A 13,216-nucleotide genomic window follows, 5' to 3' on the forward strand; every position below is an offset into this window, starting at 1 on the left:
TTCTCCTTCTTTAAAAAAAAAAAGAGAGCTTAGGCCCCACCTCCCCTCCACTGATGCCCCAGGCAAGGTAGCCTGGTGTGAGCCCAGGGAGTAGAGTGTACACAGTTAATGTTCCCTTGCCCTGAGGTCCTGGGGGGGGGGGGGGAACAGCTGGAGCAAGACCGGGGAGGCAGTAGGGAGAAAAGAAAGTGCAGGGGCTGGCAGCCTCTCATTGGCTAAGCCCGGCTGGACCCTGTTCCTGCCCAGCCACAACTGTGAAAACTCCTTGCAAGGGCAAAGTTCCCTAGTGAGGAAGAGCCAGTTCACTTCCTCTCCCTCGCCTCCCCCTTCCTCCACTTCCTCTTTTCCTTGTCTACCTCCCCCCCCATCCCATCAGCCCCCTGCTTTCTCTCTTTGGCTTCTCTATTCAACTCCAGGCTCAGCATCCCCCACCCCCCTCATCCTCCAATCTGCCATTTGCTTTGGGGTCTTTCCTGCAGGCTGAGGACCCCCAAGGGAGTGAGTCATTTATTTATCTAACAGAGCTGAGACTAGGGAGGAGTTGGGGTGTGTGTGTGATGTGGGTAACGTGGTATGGAGACGCTCAAAGAACTTTACCCAGCCACTCAGGAGTCTGAGATCTGAGGTTTGCTGTTTCAAATGGCAGCAAAGTCCATGAGAGACTCTTATCGCCACTAAAAAGCCGTAAGAGGAGGTGTGGCTCAAACCTTGTAGTACCAGCCTGAAGTGAAAAAGCTAAGGGACAGCAACCAGGCCTGAGTTCAAGGCCCAGTAGATGCGCATGCGCACCCCCCCCCAAAAAAAAATGAATGTGCTTTGCTCTCTGAAGTGTGAAAGAACACATATTTTATGTTGCAAATGCTAAATGGCTCCCCATGTGGACTTTCTGAAATGGGCCTTGGAGGATGCATTGGAGAGCATCAGCCAACAGCTATTGCAAATGAGGAAGTCATAAACCAGTAGGCCTGATCAGAATTGTCTTAGCCAGAGGCCGGGTGGGGTTGGAGCTCCTGCTCCTCAGCTTGCCTTTGATTGAGAAGAAAAGTCGAAGCACAGGTCCAGCTTGGAGATCAAGTCTGTTCCAATTCCCATGTAAACTGCCTGAAGCTTCCTACTCCATACTACAACCCTGGTGGGCAACATAATCCCCCCAGACACCCCACCATGGAGTGGGGAGGAGCTGGTGAACAGTCACAGGCAGCCCTCATCAACAGGTTGTAGGCGGGAGGGGGGGGCACCTTTACCTCAGTAGTGAATTGCAGGACTGACAGGTCCTACAATTGGCAGTTGGCAAGACGCCCAAAAAGGGAGAGATACAAGGCCAGGGCCAGAGCAGTCCCGTCCCCTGGAGGCAGGGAGTAAACTAGCTGGGAAAGTTTGCCCGGGCCCAGGGTGGTGACTGGGGGAGCTTTGTCAAATTTCTCCAGCTCTGTGGGAACTAGGCACCAAGGCCTCCACTGTGTTCTAGGGGTGTGTGTGTGTGGGGGGGGAGGGGTGTCACTTCCCACTCAGCTGTGGCCTCTGCATTGTTCAAAGTGCCTGACACCAGCCCTGGTCCAGCCTCTTTCCTGGCCACTGTTCTGAGTCCATATATGGACTGGCCCCTTGCTGGTCTGAATGAACAAGCTCCTTGGAGCACCTGCCTGTGGCTAAGCCCTGAGGAGGCCCTGGACTCACCTGGAGCACCCTTCCTTTGCCATTTTTCTGCTGGCAAGATCCTTGCTTCTTGTCATCTCTGCTGTCTCTCTGGTGTCCCTTGGGCCCTTGTTGCAAACTGTGGGTTCAGCTTCCCTTGCCAGGCCCCCAACTTCTGGCACAAAACATTCCTAGCCCCTCTGGGTTTTGTTTGATGCTTGCTCAGCAAACAAAATGGATGTCAAGGGGCTGGGAAGGTGGCTCAGTGGTAGAGTGCTTGCCTTGCATGCATGAAGCCCTGGGTTCGATTCCTTAGAACCACATAAGCAGAAAAAGTCTAAGTGTCACTCTGGCTTGAGTGGTAGAGTGCTAGCCTTGAGGAAGAGCTGAGGGACAGAGCTCAGGCCAGAGTTCAGGCCCCATGACAGGCAAACACACACACACACACACAAAACAAAACGGATGTCACAGAGAGGGTCTTCTCTGGGTGGTTTAGTGATTCCCTGCCTCCAACTCTGCTAATACATTGTCCTCCGAAGAGTCTCACACCTCCAGATGGCCTGGGAGGAGCTCAGCTGTGCTGCTCCATGACAGAGACTGTGGATGGTGGTGGGCTCAGGCCCAGAGCTGTGCTCAGCCAGTCCGAGCCCAGCAGAGGCTGGCAGCTGCCAAGGCCACCAGCTAACGGCCCAGGCCTAGTCTTGGCTGGGTGTGACCAGGCAGCAGTCCCTAGTTCCCTAAGTTTTCTTGCTAGAGCAATGTCTTTTCCTGGGCCTTTAGGGCAATGGTGGACTGGGGACTTTTCAGGGTACTTCTAAGGGCCTCCACACCTGGAGCCGGCCCTGTCCCCCAGATTACTTGTCCAAAGTTATTGTGATAACTGATCCTAATCATCCTAATCAAAGCCCTCTGGTTCCACCAACCACACCCTACCCACTCCTCCAGGTCTAAGTAGATGCTTCACACCAGATCTCACACTTGGCCACATGGGTCCCAGCAACGAGGACCCCGGCCCCCGCCCCACCCTGCCCGGGCTAAGCCACAGTTAGCCAAGGGGGGGGGGGGGCGACGATGCCTTGACCACTCAGGGCTCACATGCACCTTAATTAAAAACTCAGGTCAATCCAGCATCCATGCTGACCCTCGCCCACCTGACTGCACACCGCGATCGTGCGACACCGACACCCCGAGGGGCCCGTGATGGGTGGGGGGCACCAGATGATCAGGCCAGGTCTGGTACCAGGCGCGGGGGGGGGGGGGGGCACAGGGCGGCAGGGCAGGGTCCGTGCGCACAGCCTGGGGCCCATGGGGGCCAGCACCCCAGGGTGGCCCAAACTCTTCTTCCTCCTCTTCCTCAATCTCGTTTTCGCTTTTTTTTTTTTTTGCAAAAGGAGGGGAAGAGGGGGTAAAAAAATGCTGCACTGTGCGGCGAGGCCGGTGAGTGAGCGGCGCGCGGCCAATCAGCGCGCGCCGTTCCGAAAGTTGCCTTTTATGGCTCGAGCGGCCGCGGCGTCGCGCTATAAAACCCGGCGGCGCGAGGCGCTGCCACTGTCCAGACCGCGTCCAGCCGCGAGCGCAGACTCTTCACTCCGCCGCCCGTCCGCACCGACACCTAGGTAAGGCCCGACCCGGCCCGAAGGGCGGCGGCCCACCGTGAGTGCCCAGCGCCGTGGGGCGCAAGGGGAGGGGGGGCGAGCTGCGGAGCGGACCCCGGGGGCCGGCTCTGGCCCCGTTGTGGACGCCCGGGGTCCGGCTCTTGCCCCGGTGTGAACGCCCGGGGTCAAGCTCTGGCGTGGACGCCCGGGGTAGGCTCGGGTCCCGGTGTGGAGCTGGGGTCGGGGTGGGGGGGGGGTGTCTTGTCTAGATGGGCCGCGGAGTGAATACTTAGAAACACGGTGTTTTTGCATTTGGAGCTTCGCTCGGTATGCAGGTGGCTCTGCATGCTCTCCCCTCCCGGGGATGCCCAGTGCTGGTGGCTGGGAGTTGTAGAGAGGTGCCCGATCGCCTCTCGGGTCTTTGTCCGAATTGGCTGCGGGCGCGGCGAGGCCGGTCGGGCCGGGTGGGGGCAGGGACGCCACTGCGCTTGCGCGACACAGTCCGCGGCGCTAGTGCGCTTGCGTTGAGACCCTTGGCGGCGACTACGTCCCAGGGTTGGGGTGAGGGCGGGGCCGGCGTCCGGAAGGGGTGGGGTGCCCGCGGCGCTTAGGCGCCTGCGCGTGCTCACTGCCGCTGGGTGTGGCCGCTGCGCGCGCCCGCCCGCTCACCCGGCGGTGTTTGAACGGAGCGGGGGCGGGGCCGGCGCCTGGTGGGGAGGGGGCGGGGGCCTGGCTTCCTGCCGCGCGCCACGGAACCGCCTCCGACTAGCGATTGCCTTTTATGGTAATAACGCGCCTGGCCCGGCTTCCTTTGTCCCCGAGCCGGGCGCGCGCCGGCGCCCCCTGGCGGTCTGAGGCCGCGGCGCACCGGAAGTGGGCAGGGCGGGGGTGGCCGCGCCCGGGACCCGCGGTCACCGCGCTCCTTTCTGTCCCGCAGCTCACCATGGACGATGATATTGCTGCGCTCGTTGTCGACAATGGCTCCGGCATGTGCAAAGCCGGTTTCGCGGGCGATGATGCCCCCCGCGCGGTCTTCCCCTCCATCGTGGGACGCCCAAGGCACCAGGTAGGTGGCTCGCAGCGGGTGGACCCTCCGCAGATGGGGGCTTCGGGGCTTTTGGACAAGGGTCTCCACCCAGGGACACCACCCGTGCTGAGGAGGACGTCTCTCCACTCCGCAGGGCGTGATGGTGGGCATGGGCCAGAAAGACTCCTACGTGGGTGATGAAGCCCAGAGCAAGAGAGGCATCCTGACCCTGAAGTACCCCATCGAGCACGGCATTGTTACCAACTGGGACGACATGGAGAAGATCTGGCATCACACTTTCTACAACGAGCTGCGTGTCGCCCCCGAGGAGCACCCCGTGTTGCTGACCGAGGCCCCCCTGAACCCCAAGGCTAACCGTGAAAAGATGACTCAGGTCAGTCACCGCTGTCTTTCTTTGAGCTCACCTTCATCTTGCCCCGCCCCGCCTTTCTGTGCCACGCCCTTTTCTCATGTGATCTCTCTTCTGCTGTTCTCCATAGGACCTTTCTTCTCTGCCCTGAGCCTCCTTTGGGACTTTGCAGGTTCTATTTGCTTTTTTCCAGATGAGCTCTTTCTCTCGTGTTTGCCTTTTCAATTAGGTGTTTAAAAGCCCACCCTGTGGGTGGTATAGCTACTAACCAGGCTCGTGTGAGAAAGCTAATAAGGCTGATGGCCTTGGAATGTGTATTCAGTAGGTGCACAGTAGGCCTGAATAGAAACCCCATCCTGAGCCTCTCCAGCACTTCCTTAGCTGTGTTTTTTTCCCTTTTTGCACACTGCATGTCTTCAAGCTCGTCTGGCCACCCCTAGTGGCTTCCAGAGCATCACAAGCTCTATCTTTATTCCTACAGATCATGTTCGAGACTTTCAACACCCCAGCCATGTATGTGGCCATTCAGGCTGTGCTGTCCCTGTATGCCTCTGGCCGAACCACTGGCATTGTCATGGACTCCGGTGATGGGGTCACCCACACAGTGCCCATCTACGAGGGGTATGCCCTCCCCCACGCCATCCTGCGTCTGGACCTGGCTGGCCGGGACCTGACAGACTACCTCATGAAGATCCTGACCGAGAGAGGCTACAGCTTCACCACCACAGCCGAGCGGGAAATCGTGCGTGACATCAAGGAGAAGCTGTGCTATGTCGCCCTGGATTTCGAGCAGGAGATGGCCACCGCTGCCTCATCCTCCTCCCTGGAGAAGAGCTATGAGCTGCCTGATGGGCAGGTGATCACCATTGGCAATGAGCGCTTCCGTTGCCCTGAGGCACTCTTCCAGCCCTCTTTCCTGGGTAAGTCCACTTGGCCTAGTTTGTTCTTAACCCAGCATTGACCCCTTGGGTCTACTCTGAAGGTTGAATGTGTGGCTCCTCTTTCCTCTCAGGTATGGAATCCTGTGGCATCCATGAAACTACCTTCAACTCTATCATGAAGTGTGATGTGGACATCCGCAAGGACCTGTATGCCAACACAGTGCTCTCTGGTGGCACCACCATGTACCCTGGCATTGCGGACAGGATGCAGAAGGAGATCACAGCCCTGGCACCCAGCACGATGAAGATCAAGGTGGGTGATGGCTAGCCTGATCTGGGACCTGGTGGTCCTCCTGTGGGCCTGACCATGTCAGCACTATTCATAACTGTTGCTTTTTTGCCTTCTCCCTGCAGATCATTGCTCCCCCTGAGCGCAAGTACTCTGTGTGGATCGGTGGCTCCATCCTGGCCTCCCTTTCCACCTTCCAGCAGATGTGGATTAGCAAGCAGGAGTACGATGAGTCCGGCCCCTCCATCGTGCACCGCAAGTGCTTCTAGGCGGACTGTTACCTAGCTGCGATACACCCTCTCTTGACAAAAAAATTACCTAACTTTGCGCAGAAAACGAGATGAGATTGGCATGGCTTCATTTTTTTTCTTTTTTTTTTTTTTTTAATTTTGTTTCTTTTGGCGCTTTTGACTCAGGATTTAAAAACTGGAACGGTGAAGGTGGCAGCAGGAGCAGGAGCAAGCAACCCCCAAAGTTCTACAATGTGGCCAGGACTTTGATTGTACATTGTCTTTTTTTTTAAATAGTCATTCCAAATATTGTGAGATTGCATTGTTACAGGAAGTCCCTCACCCTCCCAAAAGCCACCCCAGCCTCCTCCTTCCTGGGAAGGAGGGTGGCCTATCAGCCCTCCCTCACCCAGTCCATTCAGGGGAGAGACAACATTGCTTTCGTGTACATGGTGTAATGCGACATTTTTTTAATCGCCTTAATACTTTTTTTATTTTGTTTTCTTTTGAATGGTCAGCCATGGTGACCCTTCTCTCCCTTTTTGTCCCCCCCCTCAACATGAGATGTATGAACGAAGGCTTTTCAAATCTCCCTGGGAGTGGGTTGAGGTGTGAAAGTGGCCAGGACTCCCCTGTACACTGACTTGAGACCAGTTCAATAAAAGTGCACATCTTGAAAACAGCTGTGGTTTTGTGACTTGGATAGGGGAGTGGGGATGCAATCTGGGGGAGGGGAAGCTGAGGTTATTATGATGGCAGCTCAGGTGGGGAGCTGGCCTTGGGACTTAGCTGGGTGTGGGGGGGGCAGGGAGAAGTGTGGTAAGGTGAATGGGTGATACCACCCCTTAGAAGTGGAGTGGGTAATAGAGCTCTCCAATTGTTATCCTACCCTTATGCTGTCCAGGATGCTCCTGGAACTCTTTCTGCACGTTCACAAGGCCCCCAGAGATAATTTTGCTTACCTTGGGGAACTGAGCAAACCAAGGCCTTTGTGACTCCCTTCGGTGTCCCAGCCTGGCCCACTAACAAGGAAAGGAGAAAGGATACAGGCTACCAGCTAGCTGCTGGTGGGTCAGCTGTGTTCTGAGCGGCTTGGCTGCTCCCAGCAGAGGGAAGGACTCAGGTCCTATGTGGGTGGCCTTGTGTGACAGACACCTGGCAAATCCAGACAGATCATCTGTGTGCACAAGCTAGCCAGCAGCCATGGACCCTTCTGAGCTGTAAGATTACCAGAGGTATCTGGGAAACAGGACAGTTCTGATGGGACAGTGGAGTGTCAACTGGGCTGGTCTTGGGGCTTCCCTGAATGAGTTGTCATTGGAAACGAGTCCCTGGCCACCTGAGTATCCATCCTTCCATCTGCCCACTCTGTGGACCCATTGATTCACTCACCCACGTGTGTCCCTACCCTCAGCAGGCACTAAGTAAATGGAGCTGGAAGGGTAGAGGACAGGACGTTGAACGTGGGCAAATAAGGAGAGCCTGGAGCAAAGCCACAGGAACAGGTGTCATCTGTAAATTGTAGGAATCTAAACCAATACAGATTGGTTTTCAGGCCAGGCTGACCTTAGATTTTTCTGTCTCTGCCTCCCTTGTGCTAGGATGATGACCACGCCCTGCTCAAAAATCCAGATTTTTTTTTTTTAAAAGGAAAAGCTGTGATTTTGCCTTTTTTGGACAAAAGGTAATGAAGGATCATAGGACAGGGCTGGTTGGGGGAGGTGGAGCCACTGCTGGTAGAGGAAGAAGGCCCAGACATTTCCTGAGCAAAGGACACTGGAGCTGACCTCACAGGTCAGAGTGATGTGGGGGTGTGCATGGCATGTGTCTGTCAGGAGTGTGGCTTGTGTCAGAGGCATGGATTGTCTGGGGACAGAGGCCAGGAGATAAAACCCAACCCTCAAGATGGAATGGGACACAGAAAGCTGCCTGCCAGAGTCCTCAGCCCTGTTTGAGAAATAGGCCCTTGGTAAGGAGAGGCTCCAGAGGTTCCAGTCCAGTTTCTCTTAGGAATCATTTAGCCCCACCTTCCTGCCTGGGGCCAGAACGCTGCTGGCCTTCCAAAGCCTGGCCAGGCTGGCTCTCTCTCTGTCTCTGTCTCTGTCTGTCTGTCTGTCTGTCTGTCTGTCTGTCTGTCTGTCTGTCTGTCTCTCTCTCTCTCTCTCTCTCTCTCTCTCTCTCTCTCGGTTGTGGGACCTGAACTCGGCCTGGGCACTGTCCTTCAGCTTTTCAGTTCAAGGCTAGTGCTCTACCACTTGAGCCATAGCACCACCTCTGGCTTTTTCTGCTTATGCAGTGCTGAGGAAGCGAACCCAGGGCCTCATGCATGCAAAGCAAGCACTCTACCACTGAGCCACCTTCCCAGCCCTGATTACAAACATTAATCTACTTGTAATAAGTATTTCCTTTTTTCTTTTTTTGGCTGGTACATAAGGTCTCTTGCTTCCTAGGCACTGCGCAACTTTCCTAGCCCCTCTTCTTTCTTTCTTTTTTTTGGTCTTTGTTTTTGCTGTGAATAGAAAACTGAACCAGGGCCTTGTACATGTCCTGGGTTCAAGACACAGAGACACTCAGTGAGGAGAAGGCCAGGCGAAGGCTAAGGGAGAACTTGGAGGGATGCAACTGCACCTCAAAGACTCAGGATTGCCTGTAAACACTGGAAACTAGGGAGAAGCAAGGAAAGGATCTTTCCTAAGCCTTTGGAGTGAGTATAGCTCCCCCACCCTTTGTTTCACACATCTAGCTTCCACAGCTACAAGAGTTACAAACTAGGGCAGGCCTAGCAAACCTGTGCATACTTTTGAGTTACCTAGAAGTCAATACTCATATTCTGGCTTAGTTCTTACCACACACTCCCCACCCCGGTACTGTTTTGTTTGAACTCAGGGTCTCAACAATAATTTTTTTGCTTAAGGTTAGTGTTATACCACTTGAGCCACAACTCCATTTCTGACTCCTTGCTAGTTAATTGGAGATATTCTCCCAGACTTCCCTGCCTAGGCTGGCTTTGAACTGCAACCTCAAATCTCAGCCTCCTGAGTAACTCGAATGACAGATGTGAGCCACTGGCAACTAGTTCTTTCTTTTTCTTTTTGTTGGTCCTGGGGCTTGAACTCTGTCCCTCAGCTCTTCAGCTCAAGGCGAGTGCTCTACCGCTTGAGCCACTGTGCCACTTCCTGTTTTCTGTGGTTTTATTGGAGATAAGAGTCTCACGGACTTTCCTGCCCTGGGCTGGCTTTGAACCGCGATCCTCAGATCTCAGCCTCCAGAGTAGCTAGGATTATAGGTGTGAGCCACCGGCGCCCGGCTCTTATTTCTTTTTTAAATTTATTCTGTCGGTCCTGGGGCTTGAACTCAGGGGTTGGGGGCTGGGTTGGAAAGTTGGCTTAGTGGTAGAGCGCTCGTCTTGCATGAGTGAGGCCCTGGGTTCCATTCCTCAGCACCACATAAGCAGATTAAAAAAAAAAAAAAAGCCAGAAGTGGTGCTGTGGCTCAAGTGGTAGAGTGCTAGCCTTGAGCTGAAGAGCTGAGGGACAGCGCCCAGGCCTAGAGTTCAGGCCCCACGAGTGGATCAAAAAAAAAAAAAGAAGGGGTTGAGGGCTGCCCCTGAGCCTCTTACCACTTCCGGCTTTTTATGTGTAGTTTTTATTTATTTATTTTTTGTCGGTCGTGGGGTCTGAACCCTGGGCCTGGGCGCTGTCCCTCAGCTCTTCAGCTCAGGCTAGCGCTCTACCACTTGAGCCACAACACTACCTCCGGCTTTTTCTATGTACGTGGTGCTGAGGAATCGAACCCTCACGCATACGAGGCAAGCATTCTTCCACTGAGCCACTTTCCTAGCCCGTAGTGCCTGTTCATTGTAGAAAAGGGGCTTCCTGTTATTTGCATCCATGCACACACCGGTGCTCCGACCGCATTCCCCGCCTCCGCTTCCAGGCGACCTTAGCGCGTGCGCAGTGACGGAGGTTTTTTTGACGGACAGGTGGCTTTGACAGACAGGCGATGTGTGAATGCCGCAGCGAGAAGGTCAAATACAAAGGTCTAGCGGCTGGTTGCGGGAGAGTGCTGGACCGGTAAGAAGGCTGGTATGGCTGGAAGGGGTCATGCAAAACCAGGAGGGCCTTGTGTAGCTTGGAGAACGAGCTCGAAGGGGTAGTTAAGGACAGTTAGGGAGCTTCTAGTTCCTTCCGTTACCTAGCAGTTTCCCGGCCGGTGCCACCCCCAACATGGCGGTTCTATAGCTCTCTCCTGAGGATTAGCGGAAGTACGTAACGTGAGCGCCGGAAGTGATGGGAAGACCCGCCCCTTGCCGGGGTCTCTGTGGAGCGGCGGACGCGCCGGCTTCGAGCATCCCTAACCTGGCAGGCGAGAGGCCCTGGGGCTGCGGCTCCAGAGGCCGCAGCACGGCCCGTTCGCGACATGGCCAGCCCCGAGGAGGTAAGAACAACGCCCCTGTCCTGTCTGCTCCTGCCTGGGCGACCTGGGCCTGCCTCGGTTCTTCCCATCCGGATGCCCCCCTCCTTCCTTCTTGGCCCTGGCCTTGATCCGGGCGCCTCCTGGACTGCCCTGCCCCTCGCCCGGCCTCCGAAGCACAGGCTGGCCGCGGTCGCCAGGGTGGCTCTCTTCTTGTCCCCCCACCCCCACCCCTTCCGGAGTTTGCAGGCCATTTCCCCATGGCCCTGGTGTCTTGGCTTGGTTCTCACAGGTATACGTCGTCCGTTCCTCCTTCTTGGGGGGGGGGGGGTGTCTCTGGGCTTGGCTGGCGCCCAGCCTTCGCTTGCTTGTCATGGGGGAGAGCAAAGGAGGGCAAACCATTTCTTTTCCTAGGGGGACTTAGGGCTTACTCTGCATTTCCTGCTCCAAACGCTGTACAGACCAGTGACATCGTGTTTCTGGATTTACATCTGTCATCTGCTGGGGCTGAGATGGGCGGGGGCTTCCCTGGGTTCAGGCAGTGAGAAGTTCAAGTGTTTTATTCAGAACGTTTGAGGTAGGATGCGTGGGGGAATGAGTGGGAAGTGCTGATGGGTTCTTTGATGTTAAATGAATTTGGTCTAGAAGCACCCCCTCTCCCGTGGGCTTTCTCATTGACAGGGAAGGGGGTGTGTGCCCACGTGCACACTGAAGATGCTGGATAGAAGGGCTAGAAAGCTCCAGTTCTACCAACTCTGGCATAGCATTGCTGTGTTGGCAGATCCCAGTTAGTATGTGTTCATGACCAGAGTGAGGGTTGGGTTCTGGTAACTTGGTCTTAATGGAGAACTTCCTTGAAAAAACAAGCATGTGTGGGTATGATCAGGCTGTTCTTGGCATCCTGGGTAACTTCCCTGCCCCTCTTCCTCTCCCTCTTTCTCTTCTCCCCTTCCCTTCCTCTCCCTCCTCTTTTCTCTCCCTCCCTTTCCCTCCCTGCTCTTTTTTTCCCCTTCCCTGCCTTCCCCTCCTTTCATTTCCCACCCCTTCTCTCCCCTTTCCTTCTTGCTCCTCCTTCTCCTTTCCTTCCCCCTCCCCCCACCTCTCTCTATATTTTTTCTCACTATGTTACTCAGGCCAGTATCAAACCTAGACTGGCTCAGATGATCCTTTCTCAGCCTCCTAAGTAGCTGAAACTACAGGCACAAGCTATTGTGCCTCGCTTTAGTTCTTTTTTGTTTTGAACCTAGGACCTTGTGCTTCATTGGCTTGCTTGCTCAGCTGGCACTCTGTCACTTGAGTCACACTTCCCAGCCTTTTTTTTTTGCTTGAGTTATTTTTAAATAGGGTTTCATGTTTTTACCTGGTATCCATCTTTGGACTAAGATCCTTCTATCTACTTTTTTTTTTTTTTTGGTCCTGTTGTGGGGCCTGAACTCTGGGCCTGGACGCTGTCCCTCAGCTCTTCAGCTCAAGGCTAGCGCTCTACCGCTTGAGCCTCAGCACCACTTCCGGCTTTTTTCTTTTTGCTTTTGTGGTGCTGAGGAATCGAACCCAGGGCCTCATGCATGCAAGGCAAGCACTCTACCACTGAGCCACCTTCCCAGCCCCAAGATCCTCTATCTAATGCCTCCTTCTTAGCTGGAATGACAAGCACTTACCACCTCACTCAAATAATTGGTTGAGATGGGTGGTGTGTCACTTTTTACCCCAGGCTGGCCTGGATCCTCTTGCTCTTTGCTTACTGAGTAGCTGAGATTACAGTTGTGTACCATCATGTCCATTTGGAGGATGCTTTTGTGCTGACGATCCTAGAAACAGTGCTAACCCTTGAGTGGCGGGCTCACTGTGTGCACAAAGTTTGAAGGTAAAAAAGTCTGCTTTTTGGGAGTTCAGAAAATGCCACCCAGATAAGCGAAGGTCAGAGAGTCAGAGTGGAGGAAGACACATCCCTTCACGTCTCTCTAGGAATGTATTTTTTTTTTTTTTTTATTTTTTGGTCGGTCATGGGGCTTGAACTCTGGGCCTGGGCGCTGTCCTTCAGCTCTTCAGCTCAAAAGCGAGCGCTCTACCACTTGAGCTACAGCGCCACTTCCGGTTTTCTGGTGGTTTATTGGAGATAGGAGTCTCACAGTCTTACAGGCGTGAGCCACCAGCGCCCGGCTAGGAATGTATTTTATAATGTGGAACTCATACATCTGTGAAGAAATGGTAGGGGAATCTTTTTTTTTTTTTTGGTTGGTAGTAGGGCTTGAACTCTGGGCCTGGGCGCTGTCCCTCAGCTCTTCAGTTCAAGGCTAGCGCTATATCACTTGAGCCACAGCTCTACTTTCAGTTTTCAGGTGGTAAATTGGAGATAAGAGTCTTACGGACTTTCCTACCTGGGCTGGCTTTGAACCTCCATCCTCAGATCTCAGCCTCCTGAGTAGTTAGGATTACAGGCATGAGCCACCAGTGCCAGCGTAGGGGAACCTTTTGTTGTTTGAAAGTGCTGTAGTTTGAACTCAGGGCCTTACCTTTGCTTGGCTTGGTTATTCATGGCTGATGCTATACCACTTGAGCCACATTTTCAATCCATCTTTTTTGTGTTTGGTCATGGGGCTTGAACTAAGGGCTTGAATGCTGTCCTTGAGCTCTTTCACTCAAGGCTAGCTAGCATTCTACCACTATGAACCACAGCTCCACTCCCATTTTTCTGCTGGTTAATTGGAGATGAGAGTCTCATGGACTTTCCCACATGGCTGGTTTTGAACCATGATCCTTAGATCTCAGCTTTCTG

The 13,216-nt window shown here is 54.3% G+C and overlaps 2 protein-coding genes across 4 annotated transcripts in view; both read left to right on the forward strand.

The window, feature by feature from the left end:
- The first annotated feature begins 3,142 nt into the window (after positions 1-3,142).
- Actb (actin beta) lies at positions 3,143-6,707 on the forward strand. 2 transcript variants are annotated; one of them, XM_042686650.1, is made up of 6 exons: positions 3,143-3,251; positions 4,168-4,296; positions 4,412-4,651; positions 5,109-5,547; positions 5,640-5,821; positions 5,923-6,707. In XM_042686650.1, exons 2-6 carry the CDS (start codon positions 4,174-4,176, stop codon positions 6,064-6,066), a joined length of 1,128 nt encoding a protein of 375 aa, XP_042542584.1. In that variant the 5' UTR covers positions 3,143-3,251; positions 4,168-4,173; the 3' UTR covers positions 6,067-6,707. The 2 variants fall into 2 exon arrangements, with proteins under 2 accessions (XP_042542584.1, XP_042542585.1); XM_042686651.1 differs by having other exon boundaries at positions 3,177-3,248; positions 4,165-4,296.
- Positions 6,708-10,038: 3,331 nt separating this feature from the next.
- The window catches only part of Fbxl18 (F-box and leucine rich repeat protein 18), a 36,272-nt gene continuing 33,094 nt past the window's right edge, over positions 10,039-13,216 (forward strand). For both annotated transcript variants that reach the window (XM_042686965.1, XM_042686964.1), the window contains exon 1: positions 10,039-10,464. In XM_042686965.1, coding sequence (XP_042542899.1) covers positions 10,447-10,464 — 18 coding nt within the window. In that variant the 5' untranslated portion in view covers positions 10,039-10,446. The remainder of the gene's footprint in view (positions 10,465-13,216) is intronic.

The sequence above is a fragment of the Dipodomys spectabilis genome, unplaced genomic scaffold (assembly GCF_019054845.1).
Source record: "Dipodomys spectabilis isolate Male_0828 unplaced genomic scaffold, ASM1905484v1 ptg000098l, whole genome shotgun sequence".
NCBI lineage: Eukaryota > Metazoa > Chordata > Mammalia > Rodentia > Heteromyidae > Dipodomys > Dipodomys spectabilis.

What these genes read in the sequence shown, in the direction of transcription:
- Actb (XM_042686650.1), top strand. Translation starts at nt 4,174, where the DNA reads ATGGACGATGATATTGCTGCGCTCGTTGTCGACAATGGCTCCGGCATG. An exon ending in TGGGACGCCCAAGGCACCAG is followed by an intron (nt 4,297 to 4,411) that starts GTAGGTGGCTCG and finishes TCCACTCCGCAG; the next exon opens with GGCGTGATGGTGGGCATGGG. An exon ending in CTTCCAGCCCTCTTTCCTGG is followed by an intron (nt 5,548 to 5,639) that starts GTAAGTCCACTT and finishes CTTTCCTCTCAG; the next exon opens with GTATGGAATCCTGTGGCATC.